Source organism: Molossus molossus, unplaced genomic scaffold, assembly GCF_014108415.1.
Source record: "Molossus molossus isolate mMolMol1 unplaced genomic scaffold, mMolMol1.p scaffold_m16_p_20, whole genome shotgun sequence".
In the NCBI taxonomy this organism is placed as follows: domain Eukaryota; kingdom Metazoa; phylum Chordata; class Mammalia; order Chiroptera; family Molossidae; genus Molossus; species Molossus molossus.
The window spans coordinates 13,878,000-13,903,200 of NW_023425356.1; the positions used below are offsets into that span (position 1 = coordinate 13,878,000).

Genomic DNA, 25,201 nt, shown 5'->3' on the forward strand with positions numbered 1-25,201 from the left:
ATTTTTTCTGAATTGAGCAGGAATATTTTATATATTTTAATTCCTTACAAGTAGAGTGGGCAAGAATACAACTCTGGCACTAGACTTGGGTTCAAAACACGGATTGCACTATTTAGCTATAAAACTTGGCAAGTTAAATCAGCACCTGTTAAAAGTCTGTGTACAGGAACAACAGTACCTACAACCCAAGGTCTTTGAGGACCAAATGATTATTTTATCTGTGTAAGTTTAGTTCATCTACCTGAAGCACTTAGAACAATGCTCAGCACATATTATGCTTCCTGGAACTGTTACCTATGATAAGGATGATGACAGATGACAAACATGGAGCCACTATATTTTACTTTTCTTTAAAATGTGTTTATTGATTTTAGAGAGAGAGGAAGGGAGAGACGGAGAAACATCGATCGCCTGCCTCCCGTACGCATGCATCCTGACCTGGGACCAAACCTGAAACTTGGGCACATGCTTTGACCAGAAATCGAACCTGTGACTCTTTGGCGCACAGGATGACACTCAACCAGCTGAGCCACACTGGCCAGGGCACCACTGTATTTCTTAAGTCTTGTTTGAATCAAAAATTTGTATAGAACTATCTCTTTATTTGAAAAATATATAACCCAAAGTTTCCAACTTCTTGTACATGTTGAAATCTTTCAATAAAGATCTCTTGGCTACAAAATACGGTCCAAGTGGCTCAACATTAATTCTATTATATATTTATTCTAAAGTCACTTATTTTGAAAATCTGAAATTTTTTTTATGGTTAAAAAATACCATCAAGTTGAAAATTTTATTTTGCTAATGTACAAACAGGATGACAGTCCACTTTTTATGGTTTCTAAACACAACTGACAATTTCCGTAAGATGCCGGTGACCGTCAGAGCAGGGCCCGATCTTCTGTGAAAGCCCAACCTGCCTTCTTCCTACCCACCGAATAAATTTCTCTTTTCAGAAGTCTTGTCGGATGTTTTCTTTGTTGGCCTCTCCATGTTGCTGCTTCATCTGAAAGACTTCGTTTTCTAATTGCACAATAGTCCTTTCAATCTCATAATTCTTACTGACCAAGGATACCCAACTAGAATAGAAAAATAAAGGGAAAATTACTCATTGTAAAATTTCCTAGAAGAGTTTATCAGATACACACCCTCAGCCAGGGCCGTAACATTAACCTTCACTTTTAACTTTTCTTTTTAAAAAAATGAGGCACAACTGGGGGGAAGTAAGTAAAGAGTAAGTACATGGGATCTCTGCATTACTCCTTACAACTGCATGTCAATCTATAATTATTTCAAAATCAAATGCTTAATTAAGGAAATTAGAAAGAATTATAAAAATAGGAAAGAGTGAAGACAGTATTTTAAATGGATTAACAGAAAAGCAGAGAAAACAGAGGCAATAGTTAAACATGGTGGAGAAATTTCTAGAGTTGACAGGAAAAAATTTCAGAGATTCAAGGAGCGTTCCCCTGGGGCTGGGGATCTCCAAGACAAATAAAAAGAAACACACATATGTTTAGAAGATTATAGTAGCTTGAAAAAAATATGAAAAGATGCCTAGCAGACAACATGGGTACAAGGAGGTGGAGGGGAAGGTGGGACAAAGAAAGTTATGTGGGTGATGGAAGACAGAGAAATAGCAAAGATAAAGAAAAAAGAAAGAAAAATTATACAAAAATTCAGTTATATTTAAGAATTTAGCCCTGGCCGGTTTGGCTCAGTGGTTAGAGCATCAGCCTGCGGTGCAGAGAGACCCAGGTTCGGTTCCCGCTAAGGGCACGTAGCTCGGTTGCAGTTTGTCCCCGGCCCTGGTTGGGTTGTGTGGGTGACAGCCACTCGATGTGTCCCTTCACGTCGATGTTTCTCTCTCTCTCTCTCCCCCCTTCCCACTCTATCTGAACAAAATATCAAAAAATGTCCTCGGGTGAGGATAAAATAAAAAGAATTTATATAAACTTATTTGTGCATATGAAGAATATTCAAAAAATAAAATATATAAACAAAGGATTAAAAAACTGACAAATTATCAAGTATGAAGTCTCCCTTCTGCAAACTAAAACATAGATTTTCTTTTCCCTTTAAAACTAGGTAGAATCCCATGCAGAGCAGAACACAGGACTGAAGCAGGGCACTCTAACAACAGTCAGTGAGCAGTGGTGCAGGTTTGTTTGTAACTCTTCCACTGCTTTCCAAGCCCATGCCTCAGAAAGAGGCAAGACGACAGCGAAGAGCGGCATTTCTTTGACGCCTGGGGCATCCCATTTGAAGGCTGCTGGAATCAGATTGTTGAATCTTGATCTTAAATTTCATAAGCAATTTGACAGATGATGGAATTGTAGGTACTCACTTTGACTCCATTTCTCTTAATTTAGATCCAGCTGTGAGTTGCATGTTCTTTCGCTGCCAGTTTAAATCTTGAATATGTTTCCTGTAAAAAAAATTATTTGTAAAACTCACCTACATTTTAATATTTTGTTGACTAAGATGAACAGAAAAAATCTATAGTCAATATAATACAACATATTAATCCCTTGAGAAGAACAGATACATGAAGTCATAGACTAATATCAGAAATTAACTTTCTTCTAATTATTTTTATTCTTAAAATGTTTTTATTGTCTTCTAATTATTTTTCAATTAAATTTCATAAAACATGCTTATTGTACAAAATTATAAACACACACGCAGATTAAAAACTAAAGTCCTCCTCCTAAGTGCTTCTCCTCCTCCCTGAGAACTACTGTCTAGGTTTTGGTAGGTGTTCTTCCAGACTCTTTCCTACACGTGTAGAAATCAGTTTGTTTTTAACATACATCAGAATACACATGCTATTCTGCAACTTTTCCCCCTTCTAAACGTTCCTTTTCAATGTCTGCAGACCTCAGGTCTATTCCTCCTCCACTCAGGTGGGGAAAACCTAAAAGCGGGTGCTGGACAGAGGAGATCATCTAGCTTACTCTCATATGACTATAATCCACTGGTTCCATTTTCTTCTCACTCTATTTATTAGGGGTTCACCTAAACTTTACTCTGAAATAAGAGGCAAAAATTTACCTTAACTTCTGGAGCTCTTTCTGTGCATGTTCAATCATATGGACTAGATTTCTAAGGAAGAGAAATCAGATTAAAGTACATTAAAATTTAATAGTACCAACTAAAAGTGAACTATCTAGTTGACACAAGGTCAAACTTTTCTGCTTAAAAATAGTAAATATTTATTGAGCTCTCATGCCAAACACCATAATAAACACCATATAAATATTAGCTAATTTAATTCTCACAAGAATTCTTAGAGATAGGTATGACTGTCCCTATTTCACATGTTAGGAAAGTAAGCTTAGAAAGATTAAGTTGGTCAAGGTAAATCCTATTTCAGTCTTTTAAGCAGTTTACTGATACTCTGATTTTGTGAACTTACATCACTTCTTAAACCATCTTTACTTTTCAGAGAAGATGGAAACTGTCTAAATATACCCTTTCAAACCCTCCATTATTCTGTTTGTTTCTACATTTATCTTGTCATTCTCCCCTCCTGTCTACTGCTAACTAGAGAGAAAACAAAACTGACCATTAATAGGGAGCTTTCTTTTGAATTACCTTTTCCTGAAAACCCTAGTTTACTTGTCTTTCCCCTTCTTCCATCTACCTTTTAAGTGTGCAGGTCCCACCTCAAATACTCTGAATATTTCTATTAAAACTTACAAGGGTTCTAGTCCCAGCTATGCCCTAAATAGCTATGTGTCTTTGGATGTGTCATTTGACATAAATGGGACTAAGCTCGCTTACCTGTAAAATCAGAGGCCGACCCTGAAGGTTTCCCTTTAGTTGCAAGTACATAATACTCTCCTTATTAACAAAATATGGTTTGTTACTTTTAACCCTCACCTGAGGATATTTTTCCATTGATTTTGAGAAAGAGTGAAAGGGAAGATGGGAGGGGGAGAGAGAGAGAGAGAGAGAAACATCTATGTGAGAGATACATCAACTGGTTGCCTCCTGCACGCGCCCCGACTAGGGCGGGAATCGAACCCGCAATCCAGGTCTGTGCCCTTGACTGGGAGCTGAACCCGTGTCCCTAGAATGAGGGCCAACACTAACCACCTAGCCACAGCAGCCAGGGCTTTTTATTTTTATTTTTTGTAGTCCTGCACTAACACCTACTTGGTGCTAAGAGCTTTCTGCCCAGTATGTTTGACATCCTCAAATCCTTTCACGAGGAAAGCAAATTTCCTTTGATAATATAGAGTATACCGCCTTCGCAGTAGCATCCATTGGCTTTGAAGGAGACAAAATATGCTCAGAGGAATGGCCAAAACTAGAGTATTATGTGATTAAATGGGAAAAAAGTGACATGCACAGTAATTAGCATAGTTACTCAGAGAGGGAGAGGGTACTAGAGGCAGAATTTCAATCAGGGAAGACAAGGAAGTAGATTAGAGTTGGGCCTTAAATCAACTGAATTTGGGTCAAACAGGTAAAGGCATTCCAGGAGGAGGCAAGGCATAAGGAAGGGCCCAGGAGCAGGTTTTATGATATTCACCGGAGGACTAGTTTGGTTGGAGTCACAGTCTACAAGTGAGGTATATGTAGCCTTTGCCATGAATACCATGTTAAATAGTCTGAACCTTACCTTGAAGGTAATGGGAAATTATAAAGGTTTCTAGACAAGTTGAAAGCAATGTTCTCTTCAATGTAATGTTTTTTTTTATGTGTTTGTGTTCTTGGCCTTGCATCCATGTTCTCTGCCATTCCTGGATTGCTCTTGTTCTCTAAATATCCAAATCTCATCCTTTTTCTTTTTTTACAAAATATGTTTTTACTGATTGTTTTTAGAGCAAGAGGAAGGGAAAAGGAGAGACAAAACATCAATGAGAGAGAAACACTGATTGGCTGCCTACTGCACACCCCATACTGGGGATCAAGCCAGCAACCTGGGCATGTGCCCTGACTAGGAATTGAATAGGTGACCTCTTGGTGCATGGGACAACACTCAATCAACTGAGCCACCTTGGCTAGGCTCACCCTTTAATGACCCTAATTCTTAATGTTCCTTCTCTGGATCTCTGTAGTTTACAGACCATAGCACACAATGAAGGACTTCCCCTAGACTGCCAAAAATGGTTGACTGGCTATTTAGTACAGAATATCTTGTCTCCTCTACTAGATAAATCTTCTTGAAGACAAGGACCACATTTTTTCACCTTTTTAAATAAATTTTTAAAAAATAAATCTCTCTATTTCTTAACCACCCCAACTCTATTTCTCATTTATCCCCCTTGCAACATATTCACAAAGAAACTGAATTGTCTGCTCTGTAGTTTTCCAAATTCTGGATTTTGCCCACTGGATACTTATGTGGCCATAAAAAATTAAAACATAAGTCTGAAAATTTGAGAAAATACATTTATCATTTTGTGATTTTACTTTATTACTTCAGAAGACATATTCTTAATAAACAGTTTTATGCAGTCATGGGGTTCAGTGGCCTTTTCTCCTTACATTCGGGATTTTAGGGTTCAAAGGAGTAACAGAAATAATCTAACTGCTGAATATTACAAGTAAGAACATTGAAGCCTAGATAAATAACAAAACCTAAAGCTAAAGTAGTTTTGTGGAACAGAAACTGGAGCTCAGTGGCTTGTTTTGGCACTTTGTTTCTGGTGTTCTCTATACAGTCAATTCTTATTACTCGCAGATTCCATATTTATGAATCTTCCTACCCAAGCAAATTTATTTGTAACCTCAAAATCAACGCTGGCAGTGTTTTACGATCATTTGCAGACATTCTCGGAGCAGTGAAAACTCTGAGCAGCGGATGTACATGTTTCCAGCCAAAGTGAAACAAGGAGCGCCTCCACTTTCCTGTGTCAGGTCTCATGCAGACACAACCAAAGGACAGAGTTTAATTTCCAACTCTGGCAAGTTACTTAATACTTCTGAACTTTGTTTACTCTTCTAAGATTAAAAAAATTTTTTTTTCTTTATTAATTTTAGAGAGAGAGGAAGGAGAAGAAGAGAAAGATAGAAACATCGATGAGAAAGAACACCGACTGGCCGCCTCCTGCATGCCCCGGGTTGGGTATCAGGTCCACGACCTGGGCATGTGCCCTGACCAGGAATCAAACCAGAGATCTCTTGGTGCATGGGTTGACACGCAACCATTGGGCCACAACGGCTGGGCTGTTTTCTCTTTTAAATACAATTTGCCAGAATGAGTTGTTTTTAGAATTTAAGATTATAATCTACATGGTATGTGTATATACAGGCATGTCCATATTTCCCACAGGAGAAATGGTACAGTATTTGCTTATTCACTATTCAAGGTCACTTTTATTTATTTTTATTTTTTTCCTTTATTGATTTGAGAGAGAGGAAGTGAGAAGAGATAGAAACATCAATGAGAGAGAACATCGATTGGCCGCCTCCTGCATGCCCCCCACTAGAGATTCGGCCCACAATCTGGGCATGTGTCCTAACTGGGAATCGAACTGGCGACCTTTTGGTGCATGGGTCGATGCTCAACCACTGAGCCACACCAGCCAGACTCAAGGTCACTTTTATAGAACATAACAAGCAAATAACAAGAATCCACTGTAAAAGCAATCCCCACGTTGAGGATTACATTCTACCTTTGTGAACCAGAACTCATTTTATTATCATATTATACAATAAACATGGTAGTTAGGTTTAGGTTCTCTTAGTATACATACTCTAAGGTGGGAGGGTCTCAAAGCAGAGGCTTTCATATGGGTTATAGTTCTAGGATACGATTCCAAGTGAAAGTTCAGCTCTACTATTTTTATCCCACTTCCCCTACCCTACTTCCTACATTAAAACAACAACAACAACAACAACAATAACAACAGTCTTGGCTGGTTTGGCTTAGAGGTTAAAGCGTCAGCCCTTGGACCAAAGGGTCTCAGGTTCGATTCTCGGTCGACAGCACATACATCTGGGTTGCAGATTTGGTCCCTGGCCCTGGTCAGGGTCATGTAGGAGGCAACCAACTGATGTGTCTCTCTCACATCAATGTTTCTCTCTCTCTCTTTCCCCCTCCCTCCCTTCCACTCTAAAAATCAATGGAAAAAATATACTCAGGTGAGGATTAACAACAACAACAACAACAACAAAACAAAACAAAAACCCTAAAGCTGTGGGTGGAATGGGTTTTAAAAAAAACAAGCAGCTTCTTACTCATTATATACTTTCCAGGCATTGCATCCATGCTGTGACATTAGTTCCAGATTCTCAATTCGAACTGCTTGATGCTCTAACTGGGCCATAGAATTGTTTACACATTCTTGCCATGCAGTAATGTCATTTTTCTGACCCGAGGACGGGGCTGGAAGTTCGTATCTGAAATTAAGCAACAACATAACTACATAGTCCCCAAACTGTTATCTCTTCCCAACAGAATGCCTCATGGGTGTACGTACACTATAAAAACTACATAAGACTGAAGATAAGATGCAGATCTTATAATAATAAAAAAAACCCTTTATCCTAAGAAACAATAAATTTACAAATAAGAGTTAGCAACAGTATATCCGGTCACAAAAAATTGTTCACATCAACATGAACAGATTCACTAAGCTACAGTACATTCATATAAAGGACTGCTACATTAGATATTAAATGATGTTACTGATGAATAGTTAAAACGTTAAGATGTTTGTAATGCAATAAAGGAAAAAAGTAGGACAAAAAAAACTAAGAAATCATTTTTGTAAAACACACCTACGACCCATCTGCCTTCTCGTCCATGTATCCACACCCCTCTATTGATAAAACTGGACCTCACTCTATTCTCTTAACACTACCCAGTCCTTCAACACTGCCAATAGAGCCAGCAAATACTCTTCATAAATCTCAGCTCATTATTAACGAGTTACTACAAACTAAGTTTTCATTTCCATTTTAATATTTTTATTAGATACTGTAAAAACTTCAATTATTCTTACAAAAATTTGAGGGAAATGCAACGGGGATCAAGAAGTAACAAACTGCCCTGGCCAGTGTGGCTTGGTGGTCAGAGCACTGGCCCACACTCCGGGGCATCTTGGGTTCAATTCCCAGTAAAGGGCATGTACCTGGGTTGCAGGTTCATCCCCAGGCCCAGTCAAGGTTGTGTGGGAGACAACTAATCGATGTGTCTCTCTCACATCGATGTTTCTCTCTCTCTCTCTCTGTCTCTCTTTCTCTTCCTTCCCCTCTTCACCTCCCTTCCACTCTCTCTTAAAAAAAAAAAAAAAAAAAAAAGGAAAAAATATCTCAGGTGAGGACTGATAAAAACAAACAAAACAAAAAGAATAAATCATTTTCCAAAAGAAAACAAAAAAAGCTGTGTAGCATTTTTCAAACCTCTGACTATAACCTACAGTAAGAAATGTTTCATATTGTGATCCACTACACAAATACATAGCTGAACCAATGTCTCACAAAAACAGTACTTATATCTACAAGCAATGCATTCTGACACTTTCTATGCTATTTCCTTTAAAAAGTGTGGTGGTGCCTTACTAAATCTGCTTCACGACCTGCTGCTCTGGGTCACTACCTACGGTTTGAAGCACACTGCCCTAAAGGAGTTACCATCATGAAAATCTTTAGAGCGGAAGCACCAGGAAATGGGAGAACTGAGGACTCTTGCAAGTTGCTCTGCCTTTATTACTCAGGCCAGGCAGGAAACAGAGAACAAGAAAAGAAGTCTGGTCCCCTGGTTCTACAGACTCAGATCCCTCCTACAATCTATAAATACACTGACAGGACAGCCCTGATGTTCATGTGGCCCTCTCTCAAGGACTTGGTTCTGACAGATTACTTTGTGGTTCTCATAATTCCATAGTATTTTAGAGCTGAAAGGGACCTCAGAGATTAAGCACTGGAAACCTCCATTTTAGAGGGTGTTTTGGTTTTACTGAGGAAAGAAAGATTTGTAGTCAAGTGGCACAGGAGGGGACCCAGTGGAACCAAAGTTTCCAGGCACTCTGCATTTGCTAAAGCTGCCTAGGAAGAGTGAAGCAGGGATCACTAGAAGCCATGAGACTCATTTCATCAGTAAAGAACTTGATGTCTAGTCAGGAACATTTCCCTGATTAAACATGAACTTTATTACAATTTACCATTCCCCTGTGGTTGGATTTTAAAATATTTTGTATTTTTATTTTTATTTATTTTTTTAATCCTCAGCCGAGGACATTTCTGCATTTATCCTCAGACAGAGCAGGAGGGAAAGAGGGAGGACGTGAGAGAGAGAAACATCGACGTGAGAGAGACCCATCAAGTAGTCACCACCCACACAACACCAACCGGGGCCAGGGACGAACTGCAACTGAGGTATGTGCCCTTAGCAGGAACCAAACCCAGGACTCTCCGGTTCACGGGCCAATGCTCTAACTGCTGAGCAAAACTGGCCAGGGCTATTTTGCATTTTTAAATAATGGTGCAAAGAATATCTTTGGCCCTGGCCATTGTGCCTCAGTTGGCTGGAATGTTATAGGGGGTTTGATTCCATGTAGGGGTGAGTACGTGAGGCAACCAACCAATGTTTTTCTCCCTCCCAAATCAATATAAAACCATATCTTTGGGTGAGGATTAAAAAAAAAAAAAGGTTATCTTTGAAGAACATTAACGCAAGATTACATGAACTACTATTACATGAAAAAACAAATATATAAAAAGAGACAAGGATTTTTCTTTCTTATCCTCACCCAAGGACTTTTTTTCTTTTTTTTGCATTTATCTTCAGATAGAGCGGGAAGGAAAGAGGGAGGAAGAGAGAGAGAAACATCGATGTGAGAGAGACAAATCAAGTGGCTGCCACCCACACGACCCCAACTGGGGCGGGGAACAAACTGCAACCGAGGTACATGCCCTTAGCGGGAACCGAACCCAGACTCTCTGGTCCGCGGGCCGACACTCTCCACTGAGCCAGACCAGCCAGGGTGTACTTTTATTTCTTAACATTTGCTTTAACACAGCTACAGTAGTTTTACTAAAAAATTAAGATTAAAGTAAACAATGATTTGAGTCCAGCTGAACCCAGAAACAGGACTCACCGTTTCATACTGAGCAATTCAATTGGTTGTCGAGCGGCCAGTCTTTCAAATTCATTTCTCATTATGTCAGTCTGATGTAGAAATTGAAGAAAGAATTATTTCCAAAATCATATTGATAAATTAAAATTAACCACCACCAAACAAATAATGAATCTAACCTACTTAAATATTGATACTTTATATTATCCATTAAATGCTCTCTGGGGTCTGGAGATCACACGCACACAGTTCATATGTAAAGGGGCCCACAGAGAAAAGGATTAATCCTAGATAAGTGGTTCTCAATTCCAGGAGCACAATACGATCAGCTGCGAGCTTTGAAAACAACTCCAATCTCAGCCACATTCCCCACACACTCTCTTCCCCCGGTCCATTTAATTATTCTGAGGTGGAGACTGGACATGATTATAATTTTTGTTTTTAACTCACCAGTCAATTGTACAGCCAAGCCACTGTTGAGAATCACGGACCTGAGTATCATTGGGGACAGGGAAGAGAGAGCTTGCACATAAAATTATTTGCTTTAGGGCTATGAGCCTCAGCCTATAGTTTCTTTTTTCAGTTCCGGCTGCTACTTTTACACTTTACTCTTTTTGAAGAATGAAGAAGGAGGAATGGGCAAAACGAACTGGTTTTTGCTATCCACTCTAACAATTTTACTATTAAAAAAAAAAAAAAAACAACTGTGGTATAACACTATTTCTTTGGGCCCAATGTTTTGGTCAATATCCTACTCCATTTGTTCCGCACATTTCCAGCCCTGCATATCGAAAACTGCTTAAGTGAAATACTTACAGTTATATCCCAGTTATCCACGTAATTTCAGTTTTTTGAAGGCTTCAAGTTTCTCAACGATTAAAAAGTAAAACAAGCCTTCCAGAAGCCCTCATTCCTGGTTTAAAAGTTTTGCATCAAGCATTTCTTATTGAACAAAGCCTTTTTTTTTGGACTACTGCTGAGTTACACAAAGCCCTAAGAAAATGTAGTTATCCAGTTTCCTGCAGAAAACCAGGGTATTCTAGCTGGAGGCTATACACAGTGACAGACAAGGATAACAACTAACAATTAGATAAGAGAGAAACACGAAGTACAAGCAATCTTGAGCCATTAACGTAGAAGCCTTACCTAACTCATGTGGCCAGTAAGTGACAGAGTGGAGTTTTAACTCAGCTCTCTCCAAAGACTGAGCCAACTCTCATGGGGTTAAGTTATAAAAAGAACTCTAGGCATGTCTGGCACACAGTAAGCATTTACTGAATAAAACTGCCTTAGAAGCTCTTCAACTATATTAATATGTGGGTGGTTTTGTGTGTACCAGGCACTGTTGTAAGTGGTGAAGAAGACATCACTACTTTAAGTCTTTGTATAGCTTTATCAATAATCTAATAATTTCTGACTTACTGTCTGTCCTCACACTCTAGAAAATAACCTCCATGAGTATGGATCTTGCCTATCCTATGCCCCACTATCTGGCATAGGAAAAGACCTTCATGAATAGATGTTTAATTTATTAACAGAGAGCAGTTTCAAAGACAGTTTGAGGAGTGGTTAAGGTCTCTAGCATTAGTTGGTCTCTCTAAGCTGAAGTTTTCCCATCTAAAAATTAGGATAATGGCCCTGGCCAGTAGGCTCAGCAGACTGAAGATTCCAGTCAAGGGCCTGTACCGGTTCAGTCCTGGCCCTGGTTGTGGTCAGGCGGGAAGCAGCCAGTCGATATATCTCTCTCACATCAATATTTCTCTCTCTCTCTTACACCCTCCCACTCCATCTGAAGATAAATGAAAAAATATCTTTAGGTGAGGATTAATAAAAAAAATTGGGGATAATGAGCATAATTATATAATTCACAGGGCTATTTTTATGACTGAGTGAGCCCAGTATACCATGAGTTCCTATTATTATTATTTTTAATCCTCACCTGAGGATAGTTTTCTATTTATCTTCAGATAGAGTGGGAGGGAGGGAGAGAGAGAAACATCGATGTGGGAGAGACACATCGACTGGTTGCCTCCCACCCGACCCTGATCAGGGCCTGGATGAACCAAAATCAAGGTACATGCCCTTGACTGGAATCAAACCTGTGACTCTGGTCCTTGGGCCAACACTCTAACCACTGAGCCAAATCGACCCAAACAGAGCATGAGTTTCTATTATTAAAAAGGATTAAATAATCAGTATACAAATTACAAGGACAGGAATCATATGTTGTATTTAAGAGAGCTAAAAAGAATGGTTCAAGTATTTAAAAGTTTGTGACTAAATGCAGTATCTTAAACTTTTAAAAACTAATCTAATAAGAAAGCATTATTGTACTTAGTTTTTGTGGTAATATCTATATTTGGGTAACAATATTTAGAAAAAGCATGGGAAAATAGCATATCATAGGAACATCTCTCTCCTACTTAAAACTCAGTCACTATTTCTTCATGTTACTTCAATATATTTTAATGACAGAATTCTTTTATACATAAGTGGTTACCTATAACTGGGTAAATGCCCAAACGTGTATATATTAAAATGCTTAACAGAATCCATTAATTTAAATATAATATTTTACATTTAATTTAGCTGATTAGACCTTAAATATTATCTTCGATGCACAGACTAAATATGTAAATGATCCCCTCAGTCTGTAAACAACTAGGATTTACACAAAGGTCGCCATCCAGTGGTTCTCAAGAGTTTAGGTAATTAGGCTTATGTATATTTAAAATCACTAAATCACTTATTTCAGGGTGGACCTCAGGGCCCTGAGGATCTCACTGAGAATTTACACAAGGAACCTATCTCTGAAAAACGTACACACTAATTTTTGCATTGTTAGGTAATTCGCTGAGCTTCAGAAAGTCCTTCTGTGGGTCTCAGAATAAGAACCCCAGCGGAGCCCAGCCAGTGTGGCTCAGTGGTTGAGCATCCACCCATGGACCAATTCCCGGTCAAGGCACATGCCTGAGTTGCAGGCTCAATCCCCATTGGGGGTGTGCAGGAGGCAGTCGGTCTGTCTGTCTCTCTCATCGATGTTTCTCTCTCTCTCTCCCTTCCTCTCTCTAAAAATCAATAAAAACCTATTTTAAAGGAAAAAACAAAAAGAACCCCAGAGGAGAAGGCTATCTATCCAGCTGTTTTCAATGGACTGGTAACATCTACGCAAGTTAAGCAAGCAATACTTAAGGCGGAATTTAGAATTCACTTTAACGTGGGTAAGGCTCTCAATCCAAAATAAAGATTCGCAGGAATCCTGGTTCATACGCTGGGCTCAAGACATCACACTTACTTCAAAAGCAGAATAATCCGGGGCTGTCAGGTAGCTCAGGTAGTTCTTAGTAGGTCGGTATCTGCGAGTTTCTTCCTCCACCAGCGCAGCAGCCTAAGAATGAGAACAGGGGCCAGTGTTGGGGCAGCAAACTGTAAGGTGCTTCTTCCGGCTCTCAGGGCCAGCGAGCGCCGTCACCTACACAGAAACCCCAAACTCACCGCTTCCCGCACACCAGGCGCTTCATAACCTTGGTCAAAATACGGCAGAGCGTCCACCACAACCTCTCCAGCCACCAAACCCGTGCCCGCCATTCTTAAGTTAGCCCGTTCTCCGCTCTGCGCAGGCTCAGGCCCATTTCATTACGCCGGCGCCCGCCGCCCACGATTTACGTCGCGTGCGGATCGGCTTTGACGCATGCTCAGTTGTTAATTGTGAAGGCGCGCTCGTCCTTTCTGTTTAGGGCGGAGGTGACGCTACGTCTTGGTTTCCCAGTCGGTGGAACGTCTCAATTTTCAGTCCCCGCCTGCCCTACTTTTTTGCTGCCGACAGCAGTTTGTGGAAGAATGGGACTTTTGGTTTTCTCTAGGACGCTGGTATCTGTTGGGCAATCCTTTAAAACTGTTGTGGAGAACTGGCTGCAGGATTTGGCGGGAGAGAGACAAACTGGCTTCCCACCTGCTTACTCCTGTAGCCCCCCTCCTCCCCTCAGACTTCTCTCCCCTTACTCTTCCATGCTGTACCACCCCCCACGCCACCCCGCCGCGGCTCGTGCCGGCGCCCCAAGGCTCTGTGTATTGGGTAGTGCGGTTTTTTCAGATTCTAGAAGTGGGCGCCAGTCTTCAGTTAAAGTTGCGGAGCTTTATGGTCAGCCTAACACAAGGAACCTGAGCTACACCAGGGCGAGACTGATAACTGCGCACCAACCCCAGCTTTTAAAAGCCCTGTCACATTGCCTTCGGAGCATTTATGAAATCCAATCATTTTGTTGTTAGGACACTGGGAATAGAATATACCACGCCCCACTTGCGATCTAAACCCAGGTTTTGTCTGCCAAGAGCCTGGAAATGTTGGCCACAGTAATTAAGCCTGGTTAGTCTAGGATCACTTCGGATTATCTTTTATTTATTTATTATATTTTTTTCATTCCTCATCCGAGGATATTTTTCTATTTATCATTAGATAGAGTGGGAGGGAAGGAGAGAGACACATGGACTGGTTGCCTCCCCCACAACCGACCGGGGCTGGGAGGAACCGCAACCCATGCCCTTGACCGGAATCGAACCCGGGACTCAATGGTACATGGGCCAATGCTCTAACCACTGAGAAAAACGGGCCAGGGCTTATTTATTTATTTTACTAAATTTATTGGGGTGACATTGGTTAATAAGATTATATAGATTTCAAGTGTAGATTTCTATGATTCATGATATTGCATTGTGTGCCCACCACCCAAAGTCAAATCATCTTCCCTCACCATATGTTTGGTTCCTGTTAGCCTTCACACCTCACCCCCCTTCCTCTGGTAACCTCCATACTGTTGTCTGTGTCTACGGGCTTCAGTTTTATATCTTACATTAATGAAATCATATGGTTCTTAGTGTTGTGGTGCGAGAGAACCGAGAGACCACCAGAGCCAAATTAAAGCCAAATAGAGAGCAAAGCCGGCCAGTGACTGATCCCGAGTTCTTGGAGATCAGCCCTGACTTTCAGCTACAATTTTATTTTATAGAGGGCTTGTTACAAATTTCTGCAACTGGCATTTCTTGGTGGCCTTGGGGGAGAGCAAGCTAGCAAGTGCAGAAGCGGAGGCAATTGGCAATAAGCAGGAGGGAATGGAGGTTGGAGGGAACTGCATCAGCACACATCTATGGTTAGGGGTGTCCTGCTCTTCACTCTATTTTCTAAGTTCTAAAGAATAAATTCGCTTAGAGGAAGCTGGTACTTCCTCAGTTTGCCTCTGAAAGCTCCATAGTTGGCCTTTTGTATTATTTAATCAGGGCGAGGTGATATGAGCAGGCCAGTACACTTAGCTTTTTCTGACTGACTTATTTTGCTGAGCATAATATTCTCAAGGTCCACCCATGCTGTTGCAAATGGCAGTATTTCATCTTTTCTTATGGCTGAGTAGTATTCGTAGTATGTATGTACCATATCCTTTTATCCAATCATCTCTCTGACATTTAGGTAGTTTCCATGTCTTGGCCACCATTAATAGTGCTGCAATGAACATAGATAGGGGTGCATATATTTTTGCAAATATATCTTTACAAGTTTTTCAGATAGATACTCAGAACAGGTCATATGGTAACTCTATTCTTAATTTTTTGAGAAACTGTCATACTGTTTTCCCAGTGGCTTTACCAGTTTACATTCCGGCTAGAGTGAATGAGAGTGCCTTTTTCTCCACAACCTCTCCAACACTTATTACTTGTCCTGTTGATGACAGCCAATCTAACAGGTGTGAGGTGATATCTCCTTGTAATTTTAATTTGCATTTCCCTAATAGCTAATGAAGCTGGGCATCTTTTCATATATCTGTTGGCCATTTGTATGTCTTCTTGGGAGAAGTGTCTGTTCAGATCCTCTGCCCACTTTTTATTTTTTTAAATTTTCTTTATTGTTGTATTACAGGTCCCCCCACCCCCAAATAACACCCTCCTCCCTACTTCCATCACCCTCTGCCTTCACCACACTTTTGTCTGTGACCATTGGTTATACATATATGCATGTAAGTTACTTGGTTTCTTTCTCTCTGCTCTCCCACTCATCTTCCCTCTGAGATTGGTCAGGAAGTTTCCTACTTCCACGTCTGGTCATATTTTGTCAGTTTATTTTGTTCATTATATACCACAAATAAGTGAAATCATGGGATATTTGTTTTTCTCTAACTGGCTTATTTCACTTAGCACAATACTCTCCAGGTTCCTCCATGTCGTCTCAAAGGGTAAGAGATCTTTTTTTACAGCTGCGTAATATTCCATTGGGTATATGTACCAAGCTTTTTTATCTACTCATCTACTAATGGATACTTGGGCTGTTTCCAGGTCTTAGCTATTGTAAATAGTGCAGCTATTAACATAGGGGTGCATATATTCTTTCTATTTGGTGTTTCAGGCTTCTTAGGATATATTCCTAGCAGTGGGATCACTGAGTCAAATGACAGTTCCACTTTTAATTTTGAGGAATCGCCACATTGCTTTCCATAGTGGCTGCCAGTCTGCATTCCCACCATCAGTGTGCTAGAGTCCCCTTTTCTCCACACCCACACCAGCACTTGTTTGATGATTTGTTGATAGCAGCCATTCTGGCAAATGTGAGGTGATAACTCATAGTCATTTTAATTTGCATGTCTTTGATGATTAGTGGCATTGAGCATTTTTTCATGTTTCTTGGCTATTTGTCCTCTTTGAAGAAGTGTCTATTCAGTGCCTCTGTCCATTTTTTAATTGGATTGTTTGGTGTTGAGTTGCATGAGTTCTTCATATATTTTGCATATTAACCCCTCGTTAGAGCTGTTGTTTGCAAATATCATCTCCCATTTCATTGGTTGCCTTATTTTGTTAGCAGTTTCTTTTGCTGTGCAGAAATTTTTAGTTTGATATAGTCCCATTCATTTATTTTTGCCTTTACTTCTATTGCCTTTGCAGTCAAACTAATAAAATCTCTAATACCAAGGTCCATGAGTTTAGTACCTGTGTTTTCTTCTATGTAATTTATTGTTTCAGATCTTATATTTAGGCTTTTTGATCCACTTAGAATTAATTTTTGTACATGGAAACAAACTGTAATCTAGTTTCATTGTTTTACCTTTCCAATTTTCCCAGCACCATTTAATGAAGAGGTTTTCTTTTCTCCATTGTATGTTTTTTGGCTCCTTTGTCAAAAATTACTTGCCCATCCCGGCCGGTGTGGCTCAGTGGTTGAGCATCAACCCATGCACCAAGACGTCGCTGTTTCAATTCCCGGTCAAGGCACATGCCCAGGTTGTGGCCAGATGATCTTCTCCCTCATTGGTGCTTCTCTCTCTCTCTCTCCCCCTCCTCCTTCCTCTCTTTCTAAAATAAATAAATAAATAAAAATTTATATGCTCAGCCAGGCCAGTGTGGCTCAGTTAGTTGAACATCATTCCATGCACCAAGAGGTCACTGGTTTGATTCCTGATCAGAGCACATGCCTGGGTTGGGGGAGCAATCCCCAGTAGGGGGCACAGAAGGTAGCCAATGGATGTTTCTCTCTCTCTCTCCCTAAAATTAATAAAAACACTAAAAAATTATTTGCCCATATACATATGGTTTTATTTCTGGGCTCTCAATTCTGTTCCATTGATCTGTGTGTGTGTTTTTCTGCCAATACCATGCTCTTTTGATGATTGTTGCTCTGTAGTATAATTGAAGTCAGGAAGTATACCTCTGGCTTCATTATTTTTTCTCAGGATTGCTTTGGCCACTTGAGATCTTTTGTGGTTCCACACAAATTTGATATATTGTTCTATTTCTTTTAAAAAAAAATGGCATTGGGATTTTAATGGGGATTGCATTAAATCTATATATTGCTTTGGGTAATAATGGACATTTTAATTATGTTGATTCTTCCAATCCATGAACATGGAATTATTTTTCCATTTCATTGTGTCCTTTTCAATCTCTTTTAATAATGCTTTGTAGTTTGCAGTATATGGGTCCTGCATATCCTTTGTTAAGTTTATTCCTGGGTATTTTATTCTTTTTGTTCCAATTACAAAACAAATTGTTTACATTTTTTTCCCCTGAAATTCCATTGTTAGTATATAGGAATACAGTGGATTTTTGCACATTGATTTTGTATCCTGAAATCTTACTTTATTTGTTTATTGTTTCTAATAGTTTTTTAGTAGAGTCTTTAGTGTTTTCTATATATAGAGTCATGTTATCTGAAAAAGTGATACCGGCCTATCTTTTAACCTATTAGATAAATGTGCTAGGTATAGATTTAAGTGAAGTAAAAGATCTTTACATTTTAAGCAATTTTATTTAAAATTCTCCAAGAGACCCATGAAATTTTTATATTTAACATTTTATACAAATCTTTAACAATTCTTTTATAAACGTCCAGAATTCATAAAACTTTACAAAAACAAAATGAAACAGACCTAAGAAAGGAAGCAGCTCCAGATCACAGGGATAAAATACACCCCCCTCCCTGAAGCAAAGGTCTCCTCACAGAGGGATGGCCAGGATCCACCACAGTAATACCTCCTACCCCCATTTTATAAACAATCCCCAGTTACTAATTGTTCCCTCAGGCTGGATTGTCAGAAGAGACCAAACGGGGAGACGTATGATATAAGCCCCACTGGGGTAAGCTGCTTACTAAGCATTTAAAAAAGACATAGGCTCAGTTCTATCTTCTGGACCCACATCTGTAGGAATTATATAGCACCGCTGTTACATGGGGTCTGCTTCAGATTCATCCATGCACAGTAAAATGGATGTAATGACAATACTATACAAGTCAATAAATTGTATCCTCATGTAGCTTGTAAGGTTTTGTTAAGTTTGAATAAATATGTTTTATGCCAGTTAAAACCATCAGCAGGAATTGAAGAAAACTGACATTTGCTATAACATCAAAGAAAATTACACCATCACTGACCAATTCCTCTTTCCAGTCACTAGTGCTACTTTAGATATTAAAGGTTGGGGTGATTATGTGGTGGTGTTCCAGGAAATATTCATATTTTTTACTCCAATTTAATTACAGCAAAAAGTCTAACAGTTCTAGGGCATCCAAAAAGAGTCTCATCTAGACATCTATAGTTTGAAGTCCCTTATCCTCAGAGCTCAATTGGCTCTGGTACACTTCAACTAAAAAGAAAACTTTTTCAATAGCTACAATCCCACAGAGCTCAAATTTCCATCTGCAGGACTAACCAACTTTCTCTGTGTTCACAAACCAACAGTTTGGCTTTGGTCCAGGCTCTATTGTATAATTGGGCAAGTTATTTAACTTCTTTAAATTCCACTTTCTTCACTAGTAAAATGGAAATACAAATATCTCAGAAAGTTGATTTAAAGACTGAATAAGATGACATACATATGTGTACCACAGTGCATGGCACATGGTAGCCACTAGGAAAAAAAAAAAGTAGTTCTCATGCCCTTGGAAGGACTTTTCCTACCAATTATAATTCCAAAAGGTTTAATGTTGACTTACGAAGGACAAGCTATTCAAGTGCCACACAATGTGGGAGGAGCTTTTACAAGATGTTCAATAACAAAACTAATAAATAGGGCTTCCACATAAGTGAAATTCCCCTAGACAGAACATTAGACAAAAAACAGGGGAAAGAGATATGATAAGTATATCCCTTAGCTCAATTCAAACAGCTCATAGGTTTAAAGCTGCCATGGTGTTTCAGTGATGAGAATTATGTGTGTAGGGCTAGTGTTTGCCACTTCTATCATGCCTCCCTAGTACCTTAAACTCAGCATGTCTCTCACTGTGCTCCTCTTTGAGCTGTTTTAAAAAAGACACCACCAAGTTTTGCCCTTATAAAAGACAAGTGCCTTCATAGCCTAAGCACAAAACACAAAGAATGAGCCCAAGAATCAAATAGAAAAGGCCACTTAAAAACAACCAGAGGCAGAGTAAAGAGAGCATTGGTTCCAGATAACTACCATAATTCTCCAGTGATTACTAAAGAAGCAACAGGAGAATCCTCCTCCAAGACCCTGGCCCACTCTGTAACCTTTTCAACTTTCAAGGATTTTGTAGAATACTTCAGGGCATCCCGGCTCTTGGGCAAAATATTTGCTTTGGCACTTTCTATCTTATTTAGGATGAGACAGTCAATCGAAGATTTCATTTCTTCTGCAGAAATTTCATTTTACTTCCTAAAGGGAGAAAAAAGTAGAGCGAACTTTCATTAGTTCATTTTTATTTATTGTACATTATTTGAGGCAAGGGATTAACCAGCTAGTTATTCAGAACAGCCCAGGAGTAAACTGCTATCTCAAGCTATCCGTTGATGTAATTACCTGTCCCTCTCCCCAAGTGTCTAATTGCAGAGGTAGAAGAGAGCTCAGACATCATCTAATCCAGTGGTTTTCAACCCTGCCTGTAGGTTAAAATCAGCTGGCCTGCTCCCCAGAGATTATAATATTTACTCAGAGCTGAGAACCACTGATCTAATCTAACCCATGGTATATAAGATGAAATAACAGCCATGGCTGGTTTGGCTCAGCGGTTAGAGCATTGGCCCAAGATCGAAAGGCCCAGGTTCGGTTCCCACTAAGGGCACGTACCTTGGTTGCAATTTGTCCTCGGCCCCAGTTGGGGTTGTGTGGGTGGCAACCACCTGATGTGTCTCTCTCACGTTGATGTTTCTCTCTCCTTCTCCCTCCTCCCTTCTATCTAGAAATCAATGGAAAAATATCCTCAGGTGGAAATTAACAACAACAACAAAAAAGGATAGGGCTTAATTTTAATTAAAGGTATATATTTCAAAGACCAATGTAAATACCATACACTGTAGGTTCTTCATTGTTTTGGGCTACCACACCACAGTTCTATATCATGCTGAATAATTAAAAGTGAAGTATAACTGAACAATCATAACCATGTTCCTTTATGAAGTGTGAAATTAGACACTTGCAGGAAACCCTCTTTGTTTCAGATGCCCTTTAAACCCTTTAAGCCAGATGTTTTTAAACTGGAGTGCATGGATGGACTTCAGGGCATCCATAAACACCCTAAAATTATATCCAAAATATTTGTATCCTTTAAGTATATTTTTCTGGGAAAAAAGTCCACAGTTTTTTTTTTGTTTGTTTTTTTGTTTTTGTTTTTTTTCCCTCACCCGAGGACATTTTTCCACCTTTTGTACAGATAGAGTGGGAGAGAGAGAGAGGAAGAGAGAGAGAGAGGGAAACATCGATGTGAAAGGGACACATCGAGTGGTTGCCACCCGCATGACCAACCAGGGCCGGGGACAAACTGCAACCGAGGTACGTGCCCTTAGCAGGAACCGAACCCGGGTCTCTCCGGACCGCAGGTGGACGCTCTAACTGCTGAGCCAAACCGGCCAGGGCAAAAGTCCACAGTTTTTATAAGATTTCCCCCAGGGATGTGACCTAGAAAAGAGTAATAATCACGATATACAAATTCTTACATCATAAGTGAGCTTCATCTCAGGAAAACGGCCCCATGGACAACTCTGATAGAAAATCCCAACCTCGCCCTGGCCGGTTTGGCTCAGCGGTTAGAGCGTCGGCCTGTGGTCCTGAGAGACCCGGGTTCGGTTCCCGCTAAGGGCGCGTGCCTCGGTTGCAGTTTGTCCCCGGCCCTGGTCGGTTGTGTGGGTGGCAGCCACTCGATGTGCTCCTTTCACATCGATGTTTCTCTCTCTCTCTCTCTGTTCCTATCTCTCCCTCCCACCTACTTGAACAAAAAATGGAAAAATGTCCTCGGGTGAAGATAAAAAAAAAAAAAAAGGAAAAAAAAAAAAAAAAAAAAGAAAATCCCAACCTCCAAGAAAGAGACTTTCTTTTCTCCAAAACACTTTGAATTAGGGGTCATGGTTTCTGGTCAGCCTACCTGAGGTTATATTATTTGATCTGATTATAAAGCATTTGCAATGAGGCACGCTAACTGCTTTTTTCAGCCCCGTTTTTCTTTTTATCCTCACCTGAGGACATTTTTGCATTTATCTTCAGACAAAGCGGGAGGGAGAGAGGGGGCAGAGAGAGAGAGAAACATCGATGTGAGAGAGACACATTGATTGGTTGCCACCCACACGGCCCCAATCGGGGCTGGGGACGAACTGCAACTGAGGTATGTGGCCTTGGTGGAAATCGAACCCAGGACTTTCTGGTTTGCGGGCCGATGCTCTAACCGCTGAGCCAAACTGGCCAGGGCAAGCCATGTTTTTCTAATAGAAAGATACAACAACTCACCAAGACTCCGCAAAATTCTGTTCATCCCACTGGGCTCAGACTCGGGAATTGTTTCCAAATACTGGAAGGCCCGGACCTCAAACAAACCTACAAGGAAAATTCATGTTGGTGAAATTGTCCAACACTTAAGACTGAAAATCAATTAACTAAAGCTCTGTGCTCACTACTATGTACCTTCATAGTTAAAATAATATTACAAAAAAAAAATTTCCCATAATAAACAACTCAGATTTTAAGTCCTTGTAGCTTTATGCTATTTTTGTTTATATTATTTTCAAACTTTCCAAGTGCTCACTAGATACAGAGGGAGAACTTTCTGAGGAAACTGACCTTTTACCCCACTTTTCCGAAGCTCTCGGTCCTGGATGAATCCTGCAAACATCTGAGTTTCCATGAAGAGATCCAGGAAGTGGCGAACACTTCGGGAGGTGTGAGATTTACGGAATGGCTCCCTTTGGAATACACGCTCCCCACGCTCGGTGACAGTCATGTTCAGAGAATAATGTCCCACTAACTCCACGAAAAACCTGACAAATGCTTCGGACACCAAAGAGTTGAGTGTCACATCTGATGCAAAATGAAAGGGAAAAGGGAGTCTTCTAAGTTTTGTGTTTAAGGGAAAACTGGCTCTAGTTATGAAAGTGATGCCTAGGAAATCATAGATTAAAGGAAGTAGAGAACACATAGGAATACTCATTCTTAGCTTTCTTGCATTCTACATGACCTGCAAAAAGCAAAATGGCCTACATTTTTACCTTCAATTCCGTCCCCCACACACTCCTGTTACATGTTTGATATGCAAAGCCTGGCTTGCACGTCTATGATTTCACTGGAACTGCTCTAAGGCCACCAGTGAGAACCAGACAAATTTCATCGGCTTTTCTATTTTTAGACTCCTTTAAACTCTATGCTGCATTTCTGCTAACCTCCTCCTCATTCCTCTCACAATTATATGCTCTCCTGATTTCCTGATTCCTCCTTGCCGTATGATCAACATTTTCTCTAGCCTCTTCTTCCCCTTTCTAAGCATGGTCTTCAGACCACTTCTCAATATTCCTTTCCTTAATCAGCTAATTGGCATAGAGATAATACCGCTGGCTTTCCAGGTTGATAATTCCAGACCTTAGATCTCCATCCCTGGTATTTTACCCAAGTTCACCTTCTATATTTGCAGACTACCTGTGGATGACCATCATTTGGTTGTCCCATTAGCACTTAAATACCATTTGTCTAAAAGCCATCATATAAGGTCCTTATGGGAAACTGGTAGAATATGAATCAAATAAACAATTCATGTTCCAAACTATATTCATTATATTTCTCCACCAAATCAGTTTCTCTCTCAACTTTCCCATTTAATATTTCATCATGATTATTCCATAATAAATAATTTATTGAGTGCTTAAAATATGCTAGGCACTATACTATGCTTTTACAAATATAAAATGAGGTAGGTATTATTTCCCTTTTACAGATGAGGAAACTGAGGCTCAAAACAAAGACATTCTCCAGAGTCATCTCATCTCATACAGTGGAGAAGCTGCCCGACTTGACTCCTAAGTCAGGTGATTCTTAACCACTACAATATACTACAATATACTGCCTTCCAGATTCCAGGCTCAAGCCTCAGATTCACCTTCCACTCCTTTTTCTTTCACATCCAAATTGTACCCCCCCCCCCCCCCCCCCCTTTACAATGCCTTTTGCTCTTTCCCATGGGCTCCACCCTGAACTAAGAATCCGAAACCTAGGTTTAGTCAGTCTACCATGAAGCAGCTGTATAAAGGTGGGCAATTCACTTTACTTCTATATCTGTACAACAAAGTGGTGGATAGGGAGATTTCGAAGGTCTTTTCTGGCATTACATTTTAATTCTAATCTAGATTTTTATCTTTAGTTCAACAGACTTCCTTTTCAACTCTTTCCTTGTGCAGCCAAGAATCCATGGCCTCTTCCTGCTTTTATCATCAACACTTTGCCCTGCTCTCCCATCCCATCCAGCTACTACCATTTCTTCTGTTTTGCAGCAAAATTTTTTAGAAGAGTTGTTGTTTATATCTGCTGTACCCACTTTCTTATATCTAATTCCCTTTTTTTTCTTAAAATATGTTTTTCTGTAATCTGTCTTCCATTCTTTGTTTCTGTTTTAACGTATACATTCTGTATAGTTTATATATTCTTTTACACCCATGAATATGTCCTAAGACCAGCAGAGAGATGAACAGGACAGAGCTTAAAACAAGACATCATGTGCATCTCTGAAAATCCCTGTGGGACACTCTCAGTGGTGTTCTTCCCTTACTCTCCAATAGAGGATGACTACCGTTTGGAATTTTGTGTTTATCATTCCCTTGCTTTACATTAGTTTCACCACACACATATGCAATCCCAACAACATACTGTTAGGTTTTATGTGTCTTTGAACATAATATATTATCTTCTTCTGCAACTTACTGTTGTATTCAATATGTGTGGTTTAAAAAAAAATGTATATATGTGTGTGTGTGTGTGTGTGTGTGTGTGTATATATATATATATATATATATATATATAGCTTTTAGAGAGAAAGGAAGGGAGAGAGAGATACAGAAACATTGATGAGAGAGAACATTGATTGGCTGCCTCCTGCATGCCCCCCACTGGGGATCGGGCCCACAACCTGGGCATGCGCCCTGACTGGAAATCGAACCGGCAACATCTTGGTACATGGGTCAACGCTCAACCACTGAGCTACACTGGCCGGGCTCAATATGTATTTTTATGATTCTTTTTTTTTTCCCCCCCAAATAAGAGCTGTTTATTAGCTGACCGGCATCTGATTCCAAACACCCCTGTGACAGAGTCTTCGGAATCAGCCTAAGATTCTTTTTTAATGTTACATTCTCAATGGACAGTTAGATTGTTTTTAGTTTTTGCTATCATATACAATACCACTATGAAAATTATCGTACTTG

General features: G+C 39.9%; 2 protein-coding genes across 2 annotated transcripts in view; both read right to left on the reverse strand.

The window, feature by feature from the left end:
- Positions 1 to 364: 364 nt before the first annotated feature.
- BCAS2 (BCAS2 pre-mRNA processing factor) lies at positions 365 to 13,686 on the reverse strand. Its single transcript, XM_036272640.1, has 7 exons — positions 13,533 to 13,686; positions 13,333 to 13,425; positions 10,059 to 10,129; positions 7,195 to 7,356; positions 3,055 to 3,105; positions 2,348 to 2,428; positions 365 to 1,079 (listed from the first exon to the last, which is right to left on the reverse strand). The coding sequence occupies exons 1-7, from the start codon at positions 13,623 to 13,625 to the stop codon at positions 953 to 955; spliced, it is 678 nt and encodes a 225-aa protein (XP_036128533.1). The 5' UTR covers positions 13,626 to 13,686; the 3' UTR covers positions 365 to 952.
- A 4,719-nt stretch (positions 13,687 to 18,405) lies between these two features.
- Positions 18,406 to 25,201, reverse strand: part of DENND2C (DENN domain containing 2C) — a 74,537-nt gene continuing 67,741 nt past the window's right edge. Inside the window, exons 17-19 of the mRNA XM_036273315.1 lie at positions 22,578 to 22,814; positions 22,248 to 22,334; positions 18,406 to 20,186 (exon numbers count right to left, since the gene is read on the reverse strand). Of these exons, the coding sequence (XP_036129208.1) occupies positions 20,155 to 20,186; positions 22,248 to 22,334; positions 22,578 to 22,814 (356 nt within the window). The 3' untranslated portion in view covers positions 18,406 to 20,154. The remainder of the gene's footprint in view (positions 20,187 to 22,247; positions 22,335 to 22,577; positions 22,815 to 25,201) is intronic.